The sequence below is a fragment of the Pieris napi genome, chromosome 2 (genome assembly GCF_905475465.1).
Source record: "Pieris napi chromosome 2, ilPieNapi1.2, whole genome shotgun sequence".
NCBI lineage: Eukaryota > Metazoa > Arthropoda > Insecta > Lepidoptera > Pieridae > Pieris > Pieris napi.
In genome coordinates this window covers 378,742-402,458 of record NC_062235.1, presented here as the reverse complement: position 1 = coordinate 402,458, position 23,717 = coordinate 378,742, and the positions used below count along the sequence as shown (strand labels likewise).

At 34.6% G+C, this 23,717-nt stretch overlaps 4 protein-coding genes across 4 annotated transcripts; 1 reads left to right on the top strand and 3 right to left on the bottom strand.

Annotated features, from left to right (window-relative positions):
- Window positions 1-11: 11 nt before the first annotated feature.
- LOC125063065 lies at window positions 12-4,698 on the top strand. The gene is made up of 5 exons (XM_047669302.1): window positions 12-3,643; window positions 3,863-3,972; window positions 4,060-4,205; window positions 4,323-4,437; window positions 4,548-4,698. Exons 1-5 carry the CDS (start codon window positions 3,463-3,465, stop codon window positions 4,680-4,682), a joined length of 687 nt encoding a protein of 228 aa, XP_047525258.1. The 5' UTR covers window positions 12-3,462; the 3' UTR covers window positions 4,683-4,698.
- Window positions 4,699-4,713: 15 nt separating this feature from the next.
- On the bottom strand, window positions 4,714-17,490 carry LOC125063061 (protein sneaky-like). Its single transcript, XM_047669297.1, has 10 exons — window positions 17,182-17,490; window positions 16,672-16,843; window positions 16,251-16,391; window positions 15,538-15,781; window positions 15,283-15,399; window positions 14,523-14,780; window positions 14,078-14,287; window positions 5,890-6,098; window positions 5,304-5,566; window positions 4,714-5,069 (listed from the first exon to the last, which is right to left on the bottom strand). The coding sequence occupies exons 1-10, from the start codon at window positions 17,243-17,245 to the stop codon at window positions 4,906-4,908; spliced, it is 1,842 nt and encodes a 613-aa protein (XP_047525253.1). The 5' UTR covers window positions 17,246-17,490; the 3' UTR covers window positions 4,714-4,905.
- On the bottom strand, window positions 8,963-13,817 carry LOC125063063. Its single transcript, XM_047669299.1, has 2 exons — window positions 11,940-13,817; window positions 8,963-10,932 (listed from the first exon to the last, which is right to left on the bottom strand). Exons 1-2 carry the CDS (start codon window positions 13,133-13,135, stop codon window positions 10,884-10,886), a joined length of 1,245 nt encoding a protein of 414 aa, XP_047525255.1. The 5' UTR covers window positions 13,136-13,817; the 3' UTR covers window positions 8,963-10,883.
- A 384-nt stretch (window positions 17,491-17,874) lies between the features above and the next one.
- On the bottom strand, window positions 17,875-23,704 carry LOC125063062 (ubiquitin carboxyl-terminal hydrolase 14). Its single transcript, XM_047669298.1, has 11 exons — window positions 23,514-23,704; window positions 22,846-23,024; window positions 22,375-22,482; window positions 22,011-22,125; window positions 21,673-21,919; window positions 21,279-21,435; window positions 20,937-21,002; window positions 20,590-20,772; window positions 19,840-19,948; window positions 19,302-19,481; window positions 17,875-19,054 (listed from the first exon to the last, which is right to left on the bottom strand). The coding sequence occupies exons 1-11, from the start codon at window positions 23,527-23,529 to the stop codon at window positions 18,924-18,926; spliced, it is 1,491 nt and encodes a 496-aa protein (XP_047525254.1). The 5' UTR covers window positions 23,530-23,704; the 3' UTR covers window positions 17,875-18,923.
- Between the last annotated feature and the right edge of the window lie 13 nt (window positions 23,705-23,717).

Genomic DNA, 23,717 nt, shown 5'->3' with positions numbered 1-23,717 from the left:
AGGGAGGGGAGGGGGGAATAGATCGCGATTGATGCAATTTTACCAATAATTAGGTATTACTTTTCTTATGCATACTTAATACTATGCTATATATTTTTTTTTCTCATTTATGTTCTCGTTTTTAAATTAATTGTAATGAATTTCGACTGGATTTATGGGCTGATTTTATTTTTATATTTTAAAAATTAAATTTCTCAAATATAATTTAGATTATAATTAATTTAGTTGTTATTTAATAATTTGAAACACTTATTAAATGTACCGATGTGGTGAGCCGCGTTGGAGCAATTTCTAAGGTCGAAGTTCGCTCACCTAGAGCTGGGCGTGTCTGTGTAGGTTTGTCTTGTCTCGTGTGAGCTAGTCGATAGGTAATCCACGTTTCTATGTGTATTCGTGCCCAACACAATCGTATCTAAATATATCCTAGTCAGTCAAAGACGCTATTGCATTAGTAAATTGTTCGGCGCGGGGACATTCGGTTAGTTGAAATATTTTAGCGAAATTCATCCTTCAAAATTGAGAATTCTATAAGTATAGTATATTTTTTAAATCTTTCTAAGTATATCGAATGAATTCGATTTAACATGTGTTCAGTCTGTATGTGTTCACTATTTAAATGTAGGTTAGGTCAGAACCCGTCGGTTCTAGAACTATCATTGTCTAGTTAAATTGCGTGCTGTAGGCTAATTGTTGAGGTATCGCTTCCAGAATAGTTTAATAATCTTAATATACTGTTATCGTAATTATGAATATTTAGTCACTGGCGGTACCACGATGCTAGATGTATGCAATCCTAAAAGTCGTCCTATCTTTTCGCCTAGACCTTGTATTTAATGCCAAAGCTGCATCTTCAGTGTTAGCTTCCCTCCTTCGACCGTGCGTACGGTCCTATAACCGCTTCTAGAGTATTCCAGAACAGTAGTATTAATATCAAGAAAATAAATGTCTCCCGTATGCATAATGTTAGTTAAATTTAATGTGTTAGAATTAAATTTTTCACGTTTTGTACTTAGGTTAAAATTAGATTATAGGAGTATAATATGCCGATTCGACGTTTAACTTCAAACAAAAATTTCTATGTAATGTGAAAATTATCTAGTTACGTAATAACTAATAGTTAAGTGTGGCTTAAGGTAGTGAAATTATTGTTTGGAAGGAAGATAAGCGAAGGGAAATAATCACTTTGCGCGTGTGTTGTTTTTGTTGGGCGTCCATTGCCAGTTGGGTAAATATCCATTAAAAGGAAAAGGCAGTATTCCAAGCAATGAACGAGCATCACGCTAAATCAAATTATTAATAAATGGACAAGGCGAAAACGATGAAATGAAAACATGCAGTTTGCGTCTCTTACGGTCAATTATTAAGGTTTCGTTAATATTTTCTTTCATATCGCAAATATGAATTAATTACTTAATTTTTTTTCAGTGCCATTGTAAAAGTATTACGTTAATTTTAAAATACTATGTTGCATGAAATGCATTTTTTTATATAATTGAAAATTTTCTACGGAATTATAAACTTGACGGTCAAATAGTTATTTTTGTATAACGACTGAATCTCGGTATTTTAGACGGTGATTTACAATTTTGCATAACATAATACGGATTTGCAAAGCGAATTCTAATATTTTGCTACTAACTTCACGGTATTGAAAGTTCATTTTTCAATGTAACAATTCTTATGAATGCGCAATCTTGCTTAATATCAACGCGGATAACAGATTTCAAAGATGTCGGATCAATAGACAATTTTCTGTAGACATTATTTTTTATTCCAAAGCTAAAGCAGTGACGCCTTCTCCTAAACTTCAGTCGATTCAGCTAAAAAGATTAATCCCAAGCCAATCTTTGAATTCTGTTAATCTCTAGATAAAGAATCTAATTCTTTGTTGGTCTTCATAATGACAGCATAATGTTAATTTTCATTATGATTTCTTATTGAATTGTTTAGATTTATTTTGTTAATTTCGTGAATGGGACGGTGCCACGCTAGAGTCGCGTCCGGGACTCGAACAACAACGATTGGTATGAAATACGAGTGATCCTAGCGTGGAACCGTCCCGACGCATTACCACTTTGTAAAAGTGAACCAAATTTGAAACGCATAATATTGATGTAATCATCCGAGTCATAGATTTGATCGCGAGCAATGTGTGTGAGAGCTGCCAGCTACTGGCAGTATAAACATGGTATTGTGATAGATACAATAAAATTGAGAACTGCGCGTGATGATAATTTTGTACGTGGTTTTTCAATGTTTGAACTATATCAAACGGCAAAGGAAAGTCGATTGGTTTCCTTTTAAAAACAGTGTTGTGGTAATGTAAGGCGCAATGCGATAACTGCACGATACGTAGATGAATGTATGGAGCCATTATACTTGTGCTATTTCTAATGTTAACTAGGCTTGCGTTCGTTGTGTTAGTCTTAGAGCGATCTCAGCCGTTCGTCTCTCCTTCACGCGTTTATCATATTAATGGAACATTTATCGTAGTGATCGTATTAAAAATACTCCTTGATAGCGTAGAGCGTGTTTAGCTTATGATGTCTTTAGTAAAATTGTATGTCTCAATAAAATAGCAGATATTATCGAAGGAGAGATGAATGTCACCGAGTTTCTATTTAGAGTAACCGATAAGTAGTATTTTTGTATTCGTTCTCCGATCGGAAAAGTCACGGCGACTCGACCGCGGAGAAGGTCATGTCCCCGAGTCGTTTATGATACGTTCTAAATTGTAGTCCGGCTGAATGATGAGGTGGCGAACGATCTGGTAAAGACGGAATACGTAACAAAAATGACTCGATGCGTGCATAGTTACGACATACCGAACCTACCTCACTTGCAAAAGCATAAAGACTGATATGAATTAATTCAGCGGTGGTCAGATCACTGCACTAGAAGTCTGTTGTCTATTAGTATTAGCGAAATTCTTAATTGTAATTTCTTCACTTAAATTAAGCGTCCAATAATCGAATCAAATTTTACGTTAAACTCCCCGTTTGAAGATGACAACAGTCTTATTATTTTATAATAATTATCTATATCTTACGTTACTGTCCTGTAATATTGTTGAAAGAAGACTGATATTTTATAAATGTTCCTATATTTTAATTTAGAATAATTTACTGCCTACCAATTCATTTTATTTTAACCCTTCGGTAATGATCATTACTTTGTCTCTTGTAATATTATTAATAGTGCGTGACGCTATATTATGTCATGGATTTTTGAAAATTTTAATGCAATTTTGTATGAAAATTAATCAAGTGATTGATAAATTAAATGGTGTTTTATTTATATTCATCCCTTATCGTAGTTAAAATTATGATAATCACATGTTATTGAAGTATATAACTTAAAGTAATTTAGTAATAGGTACTCAGCTAAGTTCCAATTGTTAATAAAATGAGGAAAAAAATTAAATACTAGAACCTACACGTATGTACAAACTTAAAAAATAAAATGTCAAAAGTAAAAGTGTCAAATTTTATTTATATATTAACAGTAGCCAATAAAAATATTGGCATTGTTAATATGGGTCACCACATAAGCACGTTGTTCTCGAGTCTTGGGAGGTTTTTCGAGTATCCCGTAAAGAGGAAACCCATATGCTTTTATAGGCAAGAAGACTTTACCGCAACTGGTAAATATGTATTAACTTTAAAAGCAGTACTGAATTAACTAATTACGGAATTCTTAGGCTCCTCGGAAAATTTATTTAAGATTGGCGTCACCTTATAATCTTAAAATTATGTATTCTTGTAACTATCGCCCTAAAAGTAAAACGATTTTAATCCTGAAAATGGATATCAAGTATTATCTTGTAGAACTGTGAGTTCCACATGCTTTGGAATACTTGTAGGTGAACCTCAGAGGAAGGTAGCTGACACTCAGAAAACTACTAAGACTGATTATGACAAGCTAGTTGAATTATTTTACAAGAGACTAGCTGAACAACGGCAGTATAACCAGGTAAATACATAAATGTTTTTAATCTATAAAGCTATTCCTATATTATATAAATAGTCCGGACCTTTGTTGTATATTTAAATAAAACAGGAAATGAAAGAGCAAGATAGACGATGGAGTATGCAGAAAGTAGTTGAAAGGTTTCCTGGCTGGAATGAGGTTACTATCGCGAACCTGCACAGTTTATTTCTTCTTTTCGACAACCAGTCAAACGGCATGCTTGGATTCGATGATTTGTTAGTAATTCTCCAATATTTATTTTGCCTTGTATTGCTGGTTTAAAAATAATAAATATAAACAAGCTTATAATAAAACCCACTAAATGAAAGTTAAAAAAACAAAATATTATATAGCTGTGCTGTTCTTGAAAGTTTGGGGGACGAAAGTTCAATGGAGCTTCGTAAAGAGAAATTTAATGCGGCCGACTCTGACAATGATGGCTGGATAACTTATGACGATTTTTTATCGGTAATTTTAATATATTTTTATATTCTTTATCTTTTCTTGTAGGTCAATAAAAACTTTAATAAGGTTTATCAAAAATATTCATTTTTTAGTTAATAAGTATTATTTTTCAGCTCGTTTATCACTTTAGTCCGCAGGAAAATGGCAATCTGACAGGATTAGCCCAACTGTGCAACGATGTTGCAGATAACATACAATTTGTTAGCAATCTTACCGTAGGCGAACAGTTAGAATATGGGTTGTTTTAAAATAAAATAATCATTATAATATATAGTTTTATTGGTATGTACATAAACATATTTATGACTTAGGATGTGTAGTTTAGCATATCCTGAACTCTGAAGCCAGTATACTAAAATATAAATTTAGATAATTTTTCAACTAATGAATAAGTGAAAACTTCTTGTTTCATTTAGAGACTTAGCGCTAAGGTATCTACCGCAAATTCTTTACGTAGTTTTAAGTTACTCATTAGTATCTCGGAGGCTGATCGTCACTCAAAGAGTCAACGTCACTGAGCTCATTGAGAGCTGGGTCGCAGGCCAGGCAACTGCTTCCAACGTCCTTCCAGCACTCATCGCAGTATACGAACGGACATCTAATGCTGGAACAGTTATGCCAGCTCTTATCGCAACCTGGAAAATTTACAGTATTAAATATTTAAACCTCTTATTTCGTAAAAAAATATAATTTTCACCATCGTTTAACAAAAAGACAAATTTGAATTTTTAAAAGACTTGCCCTACATAAACTAAACCATCAAATTGATTTAATTTTTTGCAAAAATCTATTCAAACTACAGTTAAAGTGAATTGGAGCGTCATACAGATACGTAGCGAAAAAGGATATTTGACTTGACATCTACATACGTTTTTTTAAATTTGGTTCAATTTCTTCGCATATAAGACACTTCATCCTCGCGAGGGGTAAAGCTCCCAGCCATCCCAGCAGCTGTGGGAACCTTATCCTTAAACTAAGAAGATTTTCTCCCGACAGATAGTGCGCCCTCACTGCTTGCACGGCTTTTTTACGTAGTGTTTTCTGCATTCTTAAACGTTTTTTGAGAATATCGTTGTAGAGATGCAATATTCTCTGTTTCTCGCGATGTGGGTAGAAAAAACCACAGATTAGTCTGAAATTATTTGTATGTATATAATAAAGTATATAGCATGAAATTAATTCAGCATCTAAAAAATATAAATTTAGGGGTTTGAAAGATAGATTAGTAGCCGATTCTCAGACCTACTGAATATGCATAAAAAAATTCATAAGAATCGGTCGAGCCCTTTCGGAGGAGTATGGGAACGAACATTGTGACACGAGAATTTTATATATTAGAAATATGGGGCTTTGACATAATTTTTTAATTTAAAGAAATTCGCACGCTTATCACATTTCATCAATATCCGTCCTGGGGAGTTCTCAGGCTTAAATAATAAAAACTTAAATCAGCACCTTCGTAATCTCAATGTGTAAGGATTTAAATACAATAGCGCTAATATCCACAAATATCCTCCATATATTTTAAAGTAATAGCTTGGCAATATTGCATGGGGCTCCGGCAGACATTCCTTGTTGGATAAGCATATTGAACTTGTGTTCACTTTACCCAAACCATCGATAACTTTACGAACCATGCTTGCAAGGAATCCTTTTCCTTCCACCTATAAATTTTGGAAAATGAATGATCTGTAACTATTACGCATCTTTGATAAATATTGGCCAAAGAATTCGTGTGTGTCTTTAAAATTGAATTTTTTGTCGAAATCTTAGACAACAATGAACGGCAATTTTATGATCAAAATGCGCCCAAAGACATTCTTCATAAACTTGGGTCAAAAGAAATTTAAATTACTATTTCTAGACAAGTTACTATATAAGTCTTGTCTTAGGGATGGTGGGGTACAATAAATTGGAAACCAGACGGGACTTACAGTTGGCCTACTACGTACTGAAAGTCTTGAGGGGTGTAGTGTGCAACCCAAGTGTACTCCAAGAACTGGGTCTCTTCGTATCTATGGGATATGTGCGACGGCGAAGGCCTAGGTTATTTGCGATACCAAGGGCAAGAACCAGTCTTTTGCACAGATCCCCGTTATCAAAGACGTTGCGCCTACTGAATGCTGTCTCTGACACAATCGACATATTTATATGTTCGCAGAGTGAATTCACAGTAGCGATGTTGTGTATATTATGTGTGTAATATTATATATGTACCTACTTTATTATATGTTATTTAATGTTTCACGACATTATCGTATTGGCATAGGCTGTAAGGATAATGTATGTATTTCTGTAATAATAAATAAATAAGAAGGGAGTCTCGCAGTGGATTACTTCATACGTTAAACGAACAAAAACATACAAGGGAAAATTTGTTCGGGGTTGGGATAAATTATTAAGATATTTAAAGATTATTATTTATTTTATGAGCAAATGGACTAAACTAGTGGGGTGAGATAAGATTAAGAGTCGCGCCCGGTACGAGGTCTGAATGCCGACTAACTTTAGTGAATATAATAAGATATAATGTAAATGAACACACAAGCAAATCATATTGCATGGTGTCATTTACATTGCAATACCTGTACGGTTGTAAATCGTACATGTTCCCGGGGGAGGAAAAGATGAGGGTTAGTAAAATGGAGGATGAACTTAAGACTAACAAGGTGATACACAAATTTTAATATTAAATGTTTATATAGTGTTTACTATATGTTATGATTAGTTGTGGGTGAGAAAATGATTTACATTTATCATATTAGCTACAAAGATTCACTTATATTTAATTCCGAAAGGGAAAACACACGAAAGATCGGCGAGGAAGGTCGATCTTGTTTATTTACACTTACACTGGATTGACTTTTTGAATTTAAATTACTCACTCAACACAGTGAAAACACTTATATTATTATGATAAGAATGCCTTTTTTCCCTAACTTCACACTCACTCACAACACTATCACTTTTCACGGGGTGTGTAACTATACTGAGCTTGACCAGAACTTAGTATTGAAAGGAAAAATAATGATAAAGATAAAACCATAGCAGAGAAAGAGATGCCGCTGAAATTCTTCGCTTTAGGCTTCTTTTCATCGACCTTCTCATGGTTTAAAGATTGATTATTATTATTTGTAGGTAGAAGAGATAACTTAACGACTGGGCGTTTAATAAAACCGTTCTTGGTTTTAAGAGTGACGACTCTCACCAGCCCGTCACTTCCGGGATGTAGCTCTACAACACGCCCTAAGGCCCATTTACCGGGCGGAAGATTTTCATCTTTTATGATGACTATATCGTTCAAGTTGAGATCTTTTTGAGGTCGTTTCCACTTGGATCTAATAGATAATTGTGAGAGATATTCATTCTTCCATTTGACCCAAATATCATGATAGATTTTCTGAGTTAAGTGCCATCGAGTTCTAAGATCATTTTCTGTCTCAAAAATGGTCAAGTTAGGACCGCTTGCTAGGAAATGGGCCGGTGTTAAAAAGTCTAGGTTTTCGGGATCTTCTGTCAATGGACAAAGAGGTCGAGAGTTCAAACAAGCCTCGAGCTGAGATAAAAGAGTTGAATATTCTTCAAAGGTGAGTTTTTGTTCGCCAACCACTCGTTTAAGATGATGTTTAAGGCTTTTTACAGCAGCCTCCCAAAGTCCACCCGCTGAAGGCCACGATGGGGCGTTGAAATGCCAATCTATATTCATTTCTGATATAACTGAGGTACACTCAGCACTTGATAGGATTTCTGAGATCTGTGTATACTCTTGTCGTAGTATATTGTTGGCACCTATGAAGTTTGTTCCTTGATCGCTAAAAATATGTCGCGGAACCCCTCTTCTAGCTGACATTCGCCGCAACGCAGAGATAAAAGCTGTCGTGGTAAGATCTGATACTAATTCTAAATGCACAGCTTTTGTGACCATACATATAAAGACTGCTACGTATCCTTTTGTTGTTTTGATTCCACGGCCTTTGTTTGCCTTGACTAAAACATGTCCCGTAAAATCAATCCCCGTACTATGAAAAGGTCGGCTAGGTGTAACTCGAGAAGGGGGTAAATCGCCCATAAGTTGATGTTGTAATGTAGGATCAACTTTTTTACATTTTACACATGATCGTAATCTCTTTTTGACAGCACTATTTCCTCTAAGGATCCAGTATTTTTGCCGTATAAAACCTGCGGTTAGTTTTGCCCCACCATGAAAAACAAGTTCGTGGGCTTCGTCTATAATAAGCTCAGCTAACTTCGACTGTGATGGAATAATTATAGGATATTTCATTTCAGGATCGATGTTTGAGTTTTTTAGCCGTCCACCGACTCGGAGCAATCCAGTTGAGTCTAAAACGGGGTTAAGATTTAGTATTTGACTCTTTTTATTTAAAACCTTAGCGACAGAAAGTTCAGATATTTCCTGAAAAAAATATTCTTTCTGAACATGTCTAATTATCATTTCTCTCGCATTACTCAAATCTTTAAAACTAAGATAATTATTTTCAAACGTTTTTTTATAAATAATTTTGTCGATAAATTTTATAATATAGGCTAAAATTCTTATAAGTTTTCTAAAAGAGCTATATTTATCCAATAACTGTTGTATTATATAATTGGGATTGGTGGTTATTGTATTAACCAGGTTTTTCTTTTTCAGATCTATATCTGTAGTATATGTAGGCTTTTCAGAATGCTCTTTGAGATTACATTGAGATAACCATTCAGGCCCGTGCCACCAAAGCGAAAGACTTGTCAAGTGAAGAGCTGTCGACCCACGACTTGCACAATCAGCCGGGTTTTCCGAGGAATTAATATATCTCCACATATTTTTTGGGATTATTTCACAAATCATTCTGACACGGTTTGCAACAAAGGGTTTCCATTTTTCGGGTTCGCCATTTATCCATCCTAGGACTGCCATAGAATCGACCCAACCGTAAACATGCACTCTGAAATTAGATAGGGATTCGACAATATTTTTCATTAATTTAGCTAACAACAAAGCTCCGCAAAGTTCCAAACGGGGTATGGATAAGGTCTTTTTTATAGGAACTACTTTGGATTTTGCCGCTACAATGGTGACATGTGTTGTATCTTTTCTTCGTATTCTACAATAAACAACACATGCGTAAGCTTTTGTACTAGCATCGCAAAAACCATGGAGCTCCACTATGTCACTTTCCTGTGTTTGTAACCATCGAGGTATTTTAAATTGCGATATATAGGATATGTCGAATTTTATTTTAGTCCATTCTAAGACTAATTTATGAGGTATCGGCTGATCCCATCCTAGATCAGACTTCCAAGTTTCTTGAAATAAAATTTTAAGTTTTGTAGTGACTGGTGCCAGCCAGCCCAAGGGGTCATAAAGTTTTGAGATTTCGGACAATAATTGTCGCTTAGTAGGGGTAATATTTGGGATATAATTAATAGGATAAAAGATAAATTCGTCGGTATTGGGATTCCAACGAAGGCCTAAAGTTTTAGTTGACTCCTGGCGCTTAAAGTCGAATTCTTTCTCGGAATCGTTCATGTCTTCTAAAAGGAGAGGTAAGTTTGAACGCCATTTTCTAAGATTGAAACCTCCAGATTTAAGTAGTTTAATTAAATCGTTCTTCAGCTCTATTGCTGTTTGTGCAGAGTGAGTCCCATGCAACAGATCGTCCATGTAAAATGAGCTTTCTAACACAGCAGGTGCGATACTGGAAGGATAATTTGATCGTTCATCGATTGCAAGTCTTTTCAGGATCATCATGGCCAAGAAAGGTGCGGCCTTAGTTCCATAAGTTACAGTGGCTAGCTGAAATTCACCTAAGGGTTGGGATTGATCATCTCTCCAAATAATCTTCTGGAATTTTTGATGTTCTGAATGAAGCCAAATATTGCGAAACATTTTCTCTATGTCGGCTGTAAAACCATATTTAAATTGTCGCCATTTTAAGATTAGTGTTTGAAGGTCTTGTTGTAGATTTGGCCCCCTACACATAAGATCATTAAGGCTAAATCCACTCGAAGTTTTCGAAGAGGCATTAAAAACAACTCGCAATTTCGTAGTTGATGATTCCGCTCGTTGTACACAATGGTGCGATAAGTAGCAACCCGACTCTACGGCGGCGCGTGACACAACGGGTATCATGTGTCCGAGCTCTCTGTACTCCGATATAAATAATTTATAATCACTAGCTAAATAAGGTTTTTTAATAAGTTTATTTTCCAATTGAATAAATTGAGCGATAGACTTTGACTTCGATTCGCCCAATTTTTCCTCGAGATTTTCTTTAAAAGGTATTTTCACAACGTAACTGCCGTCGTCACGTCTTGAGGTTGTATTCTGAAAAAACTCTATACAATTTTGATCTTCCTGTGACATATTTAAGGGTTCATGAATATCTTCCACTTCCCAAAACCTTTGGATATCGTTATTAAGGATTATATTACACTGATAGGTTTTATAATTACCGGTTATTATCCATCCCAACTGCGTTTGTTGCGCAATCGGAAACCTTTCTTGAAATCTACAAATACCGTCCAAGATAATATCTGAATAAACATCAGCGCCGAATAATATATCAATAGGGCTACTTTTATAAAATTCTGAATCAGCTAATCTTATATGATTAAGCTCAGGCCAATTTGGTTTTGGCAGGGTATAGCTCGGTAAGTTCCTTACAAGTTTTTTCATAATAAATACATCCGTGTTAAAGGTATAATCATTGACTATCGATAAACACTTGATAGAGATTTTGCCCTTGCAATTGTTTTCTGTATTTCCTATCCCAGAAATGTAACCATTACATTTTTGTCGAGGTATTTTTAATAATTGAGCAGCATTTTCACTGATAATTGAGATTTGTGAGCCCTGATCTAAAAGAGCTCTCATATTTTTATAAGACCCATCCGCTGCCTGTATCTTAATAATCACAGTGGCAAGTAATATTTCGGCAGGGTCACTTGGAAAAGATACTAATGTGTTAATTTCTTGTTGTTGAGGTAAATGTTTCACAACCCGGGGCACGTGTAACCTAGATCGTGAAACGTCCGGTGTCATATTATCTTTTGTAAAACATTCATGTAAAATTGTATTATGATTTTTATTACATTCCTTGCACATTAATTGCGAAAGGCATTTTTTACCTTCATGATAATGTAAACAGTTGATACAAAGGTTCAATTTTGCAATAGCATTTCTTCGTGCGATAGGCTGCATATTTAATAATTTTTGGCATAAATGTATACGATGATCGCTTGAATTACACACCGGACACAGCTTGCGTTTTTCAATAATTTTATTACTGGAATGTGTCGGTTGCGAAATAACCTGATTTGTAGAATAAGTATACTTAGGATTATTATAACTTTGTCTAAAGTTATGATTAAAATTTTTCGAAGATGATGATTGATTATTTAAATTTTTTGAAGGTTTATATTGATTGAAGTTATGATATGACACTTTTGGGGTGTGATTTTCTTGCTTCTTCCGTGAAGTTTCTAGGGTCATAAACTTAGTTTCTAAAAACTGCAAAAAATCTTGTAATACGGGTAATTCTCTCGGCGATTTCAAAGACTGTATATATTCATTGTACGTGTCTGCGTCTAACTTCTGAGACAATATACATACAAGGAAGGGATCCCAGGAAGAAACGTTAATTCCAAGATTTTCTATCGCATTTATACTCTCGTTTGTAACATCGTGAATGCGTTTGATATGATTATATGACTGGTATTGAATATTAGGAATATTTAAGAGATTGTTAAGGTGAGATGTAAAGATTAGGCGCTTATTATCATATCGATGACTGAGAATATTCCAGCTAATGAGATAATTATCTGAGCTTACCTGGAGATGTTGAATCAACTTCTCAGGTTCACCCTTAACCTTACTTTTGAGAAATTGTAATTTCTGCGCATTTGAAAGAGATGGGTTACTATGAATAGTTTCCGTAAAGAGATCTTTGAAGGAGACCCATTGGTTATAATTTCCCTCGAAGGTTGGTAACTCCATTTTAGGGGTTGTTTTCTCGATGTGTGATACCGACCACATCTTTTTATTGATATCCTTCTTAACTTTAATGTAATATTTTTCGTAATTTGTAAATTGATCTTCATATTCTCGGTTGGAACCACAAAGTTCATTGTCCAACTCCCAATGTAAGCTATCAATCGCAGTCCAACGGACTTGCAAGGTCTTTAGGATGTCTTCTAACTCCCACTTTTCCGAGATAAAGTCAAGTTCTATACTCGAGGCAGTTCTCAGAAAAGCTTTAAAATTTGTAGTTTGTTTTCTCATGAGCTCTTCTGTTTTACTCATATTAGAGTTATTTTTGAGAGATATTTCCTGAGATTCATTAGAGGTCGATGCGTTAGAGGTAGACGGGACTTGAAACGTTGGAGGTTGTAATTCAGGGGATTTTTTAATGCTTGCCAAAGGCTTATAATTTATTAAGGTTGTCTTAATATCACCATATTTTTTCTTAATCTGCTCGTATTTATTAAAAGTAAAATATTCATGAGACTGATCACTAAAAGATAAAAGTGTCATATGGTTGTTATGAATATCTGTAAAATATTGTTCTAACGTTTCCAAACGACGACGTATATAATCGGGAGTCTTTCGCTCCGCTCCATCCTTCTTAAAGTTGATATAAAGCTTATCCAATGCGTCCACCAACTGTTGTTGGGTAGCTAAAATATCTTCCATTGTGGACATAATTAAAGATTATTAGAGATAACAATATAACCTTACTTGTTCAGCTGATAAGTTGCTCAAGATATCCTCGCAATACCTGCAAGGTTGTACTGAATCCGAGATGTAGTGTGCCTTCCTAAGGCACCGAAGTCACGAGGTAAAGAGATGTAGTGCCTTCCTAGGGCACCGAGGTCACGAAGTGAAGAGATGTAGTGCCTTCCTAAGGCACCGAGGTTACGAGGTGAAGAGATGTAGTGCTTTCCTAAGGCACCGAGGTCACGAGGTGAAGAGATGTAGTGCCTTCCTAGGGCACCGAGGTCACGAAGTGAAGAGATGTAGTGCCTTCCTAAGGCACCGAGGTTACGAGGTGAAGAGATGTAGTGCCCTTCTAAGGCACTGAGGTCACGAGGTGAAGATGGTATAGTGCCTTCCTAAGGCACCGAGGTTACGAGGTGTACAAATGTTGAGGTATATTGCCTTTCTAAAGCAATGTGATTAGGATAAAAGAGATGTATCCATAAATCGTAGTTCTAGATGTATTCTTTTGATGCGCAGGTATCAGTATAACACACACACTAAGCACAAAAATATTGCAAAAGCACACGCGCTCTGATCCTGCCAAAAATACGACTAATGGCTCGAAGGACCAATGTTCGGGGTTGGGATAAATTATTAAGATATTTAAAGATTATTATTTATTTTATGAGCAAATGGACTAAACTAGTGGGGTGAGATAAGATTAAGAGTCGCGCCCGGTACGAGGTCTGAATGCCGACTAACTTTAGTGAATATAATAAGATATAATGTAAATGAACACACAAGCAAATCATATTGCATGGTGTCATTTACATTGCAATACCTGTACGGTTGTAAATCGTACAAAATTATAAAAGTTACTTTACCTAATAAACTATGGTTTATCTATTGACAAGGAATTTATAATGGGACAGTAAAAACATTTACCAGAACATCCAAATCTCCAATCCCATAATGTTCCGAGTCTGCGTACTGCCGGACCACATTCAAGGCTTCGTAGAAGAGACGGTCCAGCATCACAAATGTTGTTGCCGTTATAGCTTCTAGCGTTAGCTTTAAGATCTGGGTGAAAAGTTTGCTACGTTCAGACGGAATGTATGACGTTAGGTAGACGTCTATATAACGATTTCTTTCCATCTGAAATTGATTATAAAATATCGAGTAAACCATTTAATTGCATGATATAATACTTTTTAAGGATTTGTATTCGTTACTATAAAAAATCGCGAAGTATTTAATATAGAACATATAAATTCAATACGTAATTGTTAAGTACATAAGCTTTGGTATCCATATTCATAGTCTATTACTGATAATTTAAATTACCTAAAAGCTTCTTAATTATATAAAATTGTAAATAATATATTCTAACCTTTTTTAAGGGTAGTAACGTACATTTATGTTTATCTCTACGCCTCTGATCGATTCTCTTAAAGTATCCAGTTATATACACATTGTCATAATCGATATTAGTTAAATATAGGTCGTGGTAACTTTGCGCCGACGTCACAAGTCGTAGAAAGAGAAGAGCCAAACAAACATTTACTACTAGAATAGCTCCTTGCATTATACTGTATTTTTCTTTAAATGCATCAATTAATTGTTCTGCGCTCTCTTTAGCTAGACGACACTGAAAACGTTTTATTATTGAAGACTGTAGCTTCTGCGTACTATTATTTTGCCGATTCGAGCTATATTATGGCCTAGTGGTTGGATTGTTTTTTTTTTATGGAATGTCGCTGTTGGCCTGAATGGGCTTTTTCCCGCGACTAGCGCAAGGGCGTCTCCTGAGAGACTCGGCCCTCGGCTTGGGCCGTCGCGGGGTGGTCAATCGCCTGAAGGGCAGGGCATAGTGAGCGAAGTACCTATGAAGTAAGGGACCTAGCCTTCCCCTGGGAAGGCTGTATTTTCCCTAATTGGAAGTGGCTTTGCCACCAGCCCGGCTTTTAATGTGTCATTAGCTACCTACTGTTATTTGATCATCCGGATCCGTTTAGACGTATCGGGGCCTCCTACGGGCCTGTTCTGTTCAGTAGTTATACTTAATTTACGCTAAACCTCGACTCTAAATCTTACCCTAAGACCGGTATAGGGTATTAGCGCCACTAGATAATCTTATTATGTAAACATACCTGCGGATCATTTTCAACAATTTCACGCACGGATATGTTGACGTCATTAAGATTTTCAATAAATGTGACCGAAGCTTTCTTCAAATACATATAACCTTCTCCAAGTCCGGGATCTAACTGAAACGTGGTATTGATATGATATATCTATTATTAATATTTTAAAACAAAAGGCTGGTAAAGCACTAGCGTACCATGATTCTGGTGCATTTTTGCTTTACAATTGTAACTGGAAAGGGACATCGGTATTTAACTTACCAGCTCCTCATATTTGCAAAGAGAACCAAGATAACGGTCAATATGACAAGCGTTTTGAAGCATCAATGGCCAGCACATGATACCAGCATGTATCGGTAAAATGCTATAGCAAATATTATATGAAGAAGAAAATATACGCATACAGTAGACAACTGCGTGGTCAATTTGTCTTTGACAGCGTAGTTCTATCTTTTGTATGTATTTCTTCCAATATTGAATTGGTTCAGGGTCTTTGGCAGATATCCTAAAAAAATATAAACGGGTTGACAATTACGTCTTTTAAAGACAATATTATCTAGAACATAAATAATTTTTAATGCTTTAAATAAGTTTAAACCCGTATAACGTTAACAGTGACGTAGGTGAAATGTGGGCTTATTATTTAAAAAACCGAAAATAATTATTTAAATCGTAGAAGTTATATATATAACACATTAGTTATTTATAAATATTAAAAAAATAGTGAATGTTACTAGTTCATTATCTAAATACATGTGTTAAATTGATAATTATACGTTTCAAATATGCAAGCGTGTCGGATGCGAATTAACGGACACTTCCGGCCCTTCATGAGTCAACATCTGTTCTTTATAACAGAAAGTTAAGAAAAGGATACATTTTGACAAATATGAATTAACTCTAAAATATTTCTTATAGTTCATTTATTATATCCTGTACAATATTATTATTTAAAAACAATGGTATTGTATTACCGGTATTTCTCCTGAATTTGATCAGATTTATGTCGAAAATAGAACATGTCGTCGACAATATCATTCTCCACTTTCGTATTCTGAATTTCTATACTGTTCTCCAGTTCGATTTCTATAGGGTTTACAATGTCTCTAATAGACCTAAAAAAAACATAATACTTTAAATTACTTAATATAGCTGACGTCAGAAACACTCGAAACTTATATTATAAAATCCTCTTTATATTCTTTAATTATTTACATACGTGAATTAAAAATAATATTACAAGGGCCTTAATCAATGTGTAATTTAATTGCCCGAAATGTATTATATACTTCACAAAACTTAAACACCAAAAGACAGATAAATTATTTTACAGTTTTCAACACTTTCCAAGAATATATATTCATTGTTCCACTATGCATTAGTCTAAATACAAACCTTAACGTACCTTTGAATTCATCTGTTTCAGGGTTCATACTCAGCAGCGCCCTTCTGAATGGATTAGCTATAAAATTGTATTTTATTCTTGTGATATTACATGACAGCTGGGTGCTACAGGCAAAGACGCGAACCACTTCTTTCGCATTAAAAGCCATATTTGTTATAGGACCTATAACGTTCGGTACCTTAACCAAATCACAATTAATAAAAATTCTAATGGATTGGAATACATATATGCTTAATCCCCCGTTCTTATTTCCATATTTTTCATACGTAACATGTTATAAACGTTTATTTCAATATGTAACCCATTAGGGATTAGGGCATTTAGCCCTACGTTGTTAAGTTAGATAGTTTTAACCGTTATATATTCCGTAAAAAGCCTCCCATTGAAGTATTTCGGAATCGCGCGGAATCTAAAAGGCGCGACTGAGCGTGATGGTGTTCCTGTCCATCGGCGGCTGCACGTTCGACCCTATACTATAAAACATTACGAAGAATATTTACCTGCAACGACGTATGCAAGCACAAAAGCCTTTAATATACCTCTCCCAGCTTTCCCACAGTACATCGGCAGTAAAAGTACAGAAATACATCTTATTTGAATTGATATTGCGTTTCCTATACCTAAAACGGTGACAAAACATTAAAACCGGCAGCTACGATGATGCTATTTAAAAAATAAACTTACCTAAAAATACACTTATTATTAATCCCAGCGATAGACCAATTGTGTTGGGCAAAATAAACTTTAATAAATAATGGAAGTAAGCCTGCCCAAGGCAGACACCTAATATAAATGCTGTCAAACATTTAAACGTTCCTTTATATCGATCAGAGAAAATAAACCAAATGCAGGGGCAGAGAAATCGTAAAGCTACTTTGGAAATTCCTTCCAGCTGTTCTAAAAACGCCATTGCAAAAGTTTTCTCGCAGATTAATATTATTTCAATATTAAATGTCATCAGGATCGAACTTGACATAAAACAAGAACAGCATAAGTGTAAATATGCTCTGTAGTAAATGTAATAAAGCGAAATATAAATATTTAGATTATAAACCATTTCTCTATTACGTTCGCGTTCATGAAGTTTAAAACCATGTTTTAACCCGAATATAATCAGCAATAGATTTATTTTGTAAGTAACCGTAGACCAAATACAAATCGTTTCCATAAATAATAGAAATTGAAATAACCAATATTATTAAGAAATTTATTCATAGTTAAGTCTTACAAAAGTCAATACATTATAGAATGTAAAGAACAACAAAAGCGAAGGAGGAGCGACATCGCAATGCATTAAATGCTGATTTTAATTTATTAAAATTATATTTTTAATTACAAATTTGAGACCTTTAATTTTTTATTAAAACACGCTCTAATTATTGTATTTTTTTATAAAATTGATTAAGTTCGTATGAGCTATGTATGCAATACACGAGATTTTTATTCTACACCAACATTTTAAAGGAAATGGCCAACAATATTCACATTCTCTGTTCCATTTTCTTGATTCTGTTAATGCTTCATAAGTAATCAAGAACTATGGTTTAAAATACTTTATTATAATAACTTATGAGTACCCACTCACTTCACATCGTTGACATGTTACGTTTGTTAAAATTATTGAGCACTAGACATTCGAGAATATTCGTTTGAACTAGCGGCCGAGTTCACTCTGATAATAAAGTTTGGGATCTTTAGATGAGCCAATAAATATATGAAGTCTCTCAATTTAGATATATTATATTACTGTGTGACAAAACATTTGTTTTCTTCACGTAGGCATTTGTTCAGTGTAAGATTTTTTAACATATAAATCTTTTTTGTATTGAATTTTTAATAAATAAAATAGCGTAAGACTTCGTCCAGTAGCAATCACATCAATCGTTATAATAGACATTTAAATATTATGAATTTGGCATTTACCTAAAACATTTACAGCCAAATACAAAAACATCGAACATCGAGTTGACGTGTACAGTAATATCAGGTATTTGAGTTTCATAGACTGAAGGACAGTATTGTTATGAAAAAGACCTGACTTTTCCGTCAAAAGTGAACCCTTTAATAACTGTGTAAGGGTTATATCACGTTTATAAACAAGAGAATAAAATCTTAATCAATTTTACGAGTTTAGTACACTCGGTCACAGTTAGTTGCAGTTTATTTCAAAAATGAAATGTTCTCCGACTGTCCTTCTGCCTACGAGCCAGTGACGTCAGACGGTCTTAAAGTATGGTTAAATTTACGCGAGTGCCGTGGGAGGGTTCCCGGCCATATCATCTGTGACATCTGTGACCATGGGCTCTTCGTCTTCTTCCGGTATTTCCAGCACTCGAGGTCCGTATAGAAGCAGGTATGCACAGTGCCAGTCACCTGCGAGGAAGTCAATAACTATATTTATTGATTAAATTAGGCCAATTTTGTTTTAACATGTATTTATTGACATGAATTTGACGATCGGGTCACTTCAAACAACTAAATCGTGTTGATATTATCAAATATAACATTTGTAGCTTTGTTCCTCATTAGGTTCTTCGTCCCAATTTGCCCCAAACTCAGATAAATATATATATATATATTATATAAGCACGCTATTTCACGAGCACTGTGGGTGACTGACCTCCTCCACTCAGCTTGAGCACCTCCTCCTCCGAGACGGGCGTGACGGTATCGTCGTCGCAGCGCAGCCAGGAGTCCCCTCGGGCCACCCAGGCCACGTAGTGCCCCGAGGAAGAGGAGCGACCGCGGTGGGTCAGCACGGCCTGCAAGCGGTAGAAGCCGCTGTTGTTGCTGCCTATGTCTGGAATCACGTTTTTATCATACTAATTACATTACATATAGGTTGTTGGCTTTTCGTTTCCAATTTCATTTACCTGAATTAATATTGAATTATGGCAATGTCTCGCAAACGCAAAATTTCAGAGTTCGTTATAAAATAAGACTAAATTTATTTAATAAAATATGTTGAAAAGCTTCAAAGGGCTTCAAGCAAAGTAATTTATTTATAATTCCTTACAACACAAAAATTTCGAAAAATTTAAATTCTGGACTTTTTGTTTCTGGTCTGGGATAGTTCTAGACAATACTTTATAACTAACATAAAGACAATTCAGTCATCATATATATTATTTTTTAAAGTTATTATAAACTAGGATTACCATTTTCAAACCAGTATGGCACCAGTTTCTTTTTTCTTAGATCCTTGTTGTCCCCTTGGTTCTTATTACGAGCGGGGAGCGATTGTTGTACTAATGCATCATCCAATTCCTAAAAATCATTCAATCCCTTCATAATAAGCCCTTTGTTCAGATTTCATCATTTGAACATCAAACAACTGGTGACATGGATCACGTGTGATCTAAATATTAGCAGCTGAAGAGCAATTTTAATTTAATTTTATTTGAATATTGATCATCTGCTGACACGGCTCCAAATCACTAGAATAATATCATGTATGTGCGAATAGGTACAATTAGTATTCAAGATAATGTTATTGATTAATAAATTAGATTTGAATATTGCTCTGTCTTATTCATTTCTCGCTTCCTCTCAAAGTGGCGAAGACTACTTCAAGCCCTTAATTATCGTGGTGAGCCTGTCCGGTAGCTTTGAGATAATCCCACCACCTAGAATTGATCCTACCCGTAGGGCCGTCTGTTACCTTAGGTCTCTTGGTGCAGACATCTCGTACTTATTTATATTTTCACTATTTATGTATTAGGGTTGTTAGGTTCTTACGTCTCACCCTCTCATATATTTAGTCATCTAAGGCAGCTTGCCCATACCAAAACATTTATTTTTACCATGGATAAAAACCCAAAACCCAAAATTGTACATTAAAAAAGCCAAGGCAACGACTATCCAGAACTTCCGTTAAACATTTAATGCATGAATGTAAATAATATTACCTTGAATTTATTCCTCATAGGCGTCAACCTCTCCTGAAGTTCGGGTGAACACAATTCGTACACATCAAGGTCGAGTGGAAATTTCACATCTTTCAATATCTTAGCGTTAATAGCTTCCTTTTCTTTGAAATAGAATCGGACAAATTGAACCGTTAAGTATGCAGGCAAACGGCTAATTTTGCTCTGAAATGTTCAACATTTTATTTTATAATCAATAATAAGTTTCTTCCAAATCCTCTGTGCAGGTTAAAAAATAAGGTTATCAAAATTATTCAACTATAATATATGAGTTTTCTAATCCACATTCAAATTATATGGAGTTTACTATTCTTCAAGGTTATACTCACTGTTTTAGTATAAACAGCATCTCTTCCCAATGACTCTGACATTTTCGTAATCTGTTCAACCATTTTCTGAAAAAAAAAAAAGTTTATTTATTTACACTTCGTCACATTTCCAGAAAAACAAATAACATAGTACATAAAAATTATAAGAAATGCATCAGGCGGCCTTATCGCTAACAAGCGATCTCTTCCAGGCAACATTAGTAAGGAAAATAAACAAAAAAATAAATATGATGGGTAAATTGGAAGAATTATCATATAAAAAAAATTATAGAATCATCAAAGATAATTTAAAGTAGCATTTTTTTTTTTTAGATGATGGAAGAAATATGTTGCAGTACTTACAGATCTAAGGCCAGACTGTAAATATTTGACATCTTGTGAGATAAAACACGATAGCTGAAGAAAAGACTCTTCCGACTTGGTTGATGGCTCTTCAGCTTCACTACACACCCACTCCACATCCAGAGTACCACCAAAGTATTTTTCAATCACAGATTTACTAAAAGAAAACAAACAATTTTATATTTTTTACATAACTTGTGACAATTTTAATGCATCTCTAAAGTTTTATATCCAAGGCATAATCTTGTTTATGTTGAGTTACCTCCCAGTGAGTTTTGAAACTTATTAGTTTATTATTATAAATTCTTTATTTTCTCCCATATAACATTTGAGAGAATATCTTATTGATCAGAGCACAAATTTCTTTGTCATTTTGCCTTTAGTTATACAGTACCTGTCAGATCCTGGCATAGGTAGCCTTGCCCGCAGTGCTCTAACAATCTCTGTCCAACATTCAGATGCATCTTGCTGAGCTAATACTCCTCCAGCTCCCCGTTCAGCGAGCCTAGGGGCAGCAGCATGAAGAGCCAGGAGCAGTCTTGATACAGATGCTGCGCAGGCCCCGGGACCCCCACTTTCAAGATTTTTCATTGTGTCACTTAGGGCTGCAGTTAGACCACCGGCTGTGCCACCCCCAGATGCTGATAAAGGCACATTAATAAAAATTAATATCTAAGATTAAGAAACATTTTATATCAAAGAGAAAACATGTGCAATTTAATGGTAACTTACTAGGATCATAATCTAGTAATGCATTTCTTAACTCTGGTACAGTTTTAAGACATTGTACTGTTGCATTCATATAACATGTGTTCCCTAAATTTATGAGCCCTTCAGGAAGATCCAGCTGTACAAATAAAACAGAGTTTTAGGTTACATAGCTCTTAGAAAAATAAGATATCAATAAAGAAAACACTTAACAAGCACTTACTTTAAATCTCTCTAAAAGAAAATCTGCAGAATATCTTTAATTATTTTTACAAATATGAAGAGGGACTTTTATAATTATTATTTTCAATTAATTAAGGATCTTTCGAAAAAAAAAATGTTAAAGCAATTAAAAAATGTTATTTAAATTTGTAAATTTTACACTTACAGCCGTTGCCAGTTCAGACTCATTCATATCCTCCACAAACTTAGTTTTTTCCACTGGAGCTGTAGGCAAATCTTCTTCTTTGCTACCCATTACTAGCACCAATGCATTCTAAAATAAATAAAATTTGTCAATTGTGTACTTTTCTTATACATATCATATACATGTTTCAGTAATGGTGTTACAACCAGCTACAGTTAGGTCAATTATTAAAGTCAGTCAGTCTAAAAGCATTTAAATAGTTTAAATATTTCTTTATTTCGCTATTATTACTAGATCTATAAATTAACAACTATTCATTTGTCAATAGTTACATTTATTTCAGAAACTTTATCAAATTTAAATAACTGATGTGAATAAACTAATTGAATCACTCTTTTTAAAAATATATCCACAGTTTGTGCTTTGCCATAAATCAGGTTTTTGCTTTGTCAATTATTATTTGAGATATAATTAAAATAAAAATTTACTTACATTACTTAATTTGAAATTGGCCCATGAATCATCCCTCAAGGTAACACCTTTGCAAACTACCTTTTGTCTTTCAGGCTGAACACCTGTCAGGGCAAATATTTGTGCCTTGAATACCACAGGATCATCATCTGTATTTACTTCAACATCCTTGAACAGCTCCTTTCCCCATTTGACTTTAACTAATCATAAAAACAACAAATCATGAAAAAGGCAGTGTATAGTCAAAACAATAGCTTCCCTGAGGACATACCCAAAATGTTTACAGTGTTGTTGTCTTAACTTAGGTTTTTACTTATAAAAACCCAAAGAAGACAAATACAATTTCATGAGCGCCTAAGTGCAGAAATTGTGTCCACCAACTATATACCATATCTATGTAATCGTAAAAGTTTAAACCATATTTTACTTATTAGTACAAACATAGCCGGCATTTTATACGCTAAGTCATCCTTGACACAATATATGGCACCATAAATATATGGGTGAAACCGTAACAATGACCAAAGAAAAAGTTGAAACATATTAAACCAAGCACGCAAATTCTGTTCTTTATTTAAAACCATCTTTATGAACTTATTCACACAGTTTACGTCCCTTTTGGAGTCATTTTCATAACCTCTACTCTATCGAAATGAGTAAGCATAATTATAAAACGAATGTTATCGTACCTGATACTTTAGGCATTTTTATATATTATCAGTCGAATATGATGAATACAAAACACCCGCAAATTCAATAAATGAAAGTCACAATATTTCAGTTTTGCCGTTTACAAACTACAAGTTTCTTTTCTTACTGGTTTCTTGTGCTTGATTTGCAAGTTTTCTGTTTGACTTTTGATTGTTCTTTTCACATTCGTCATGACTTTTAAT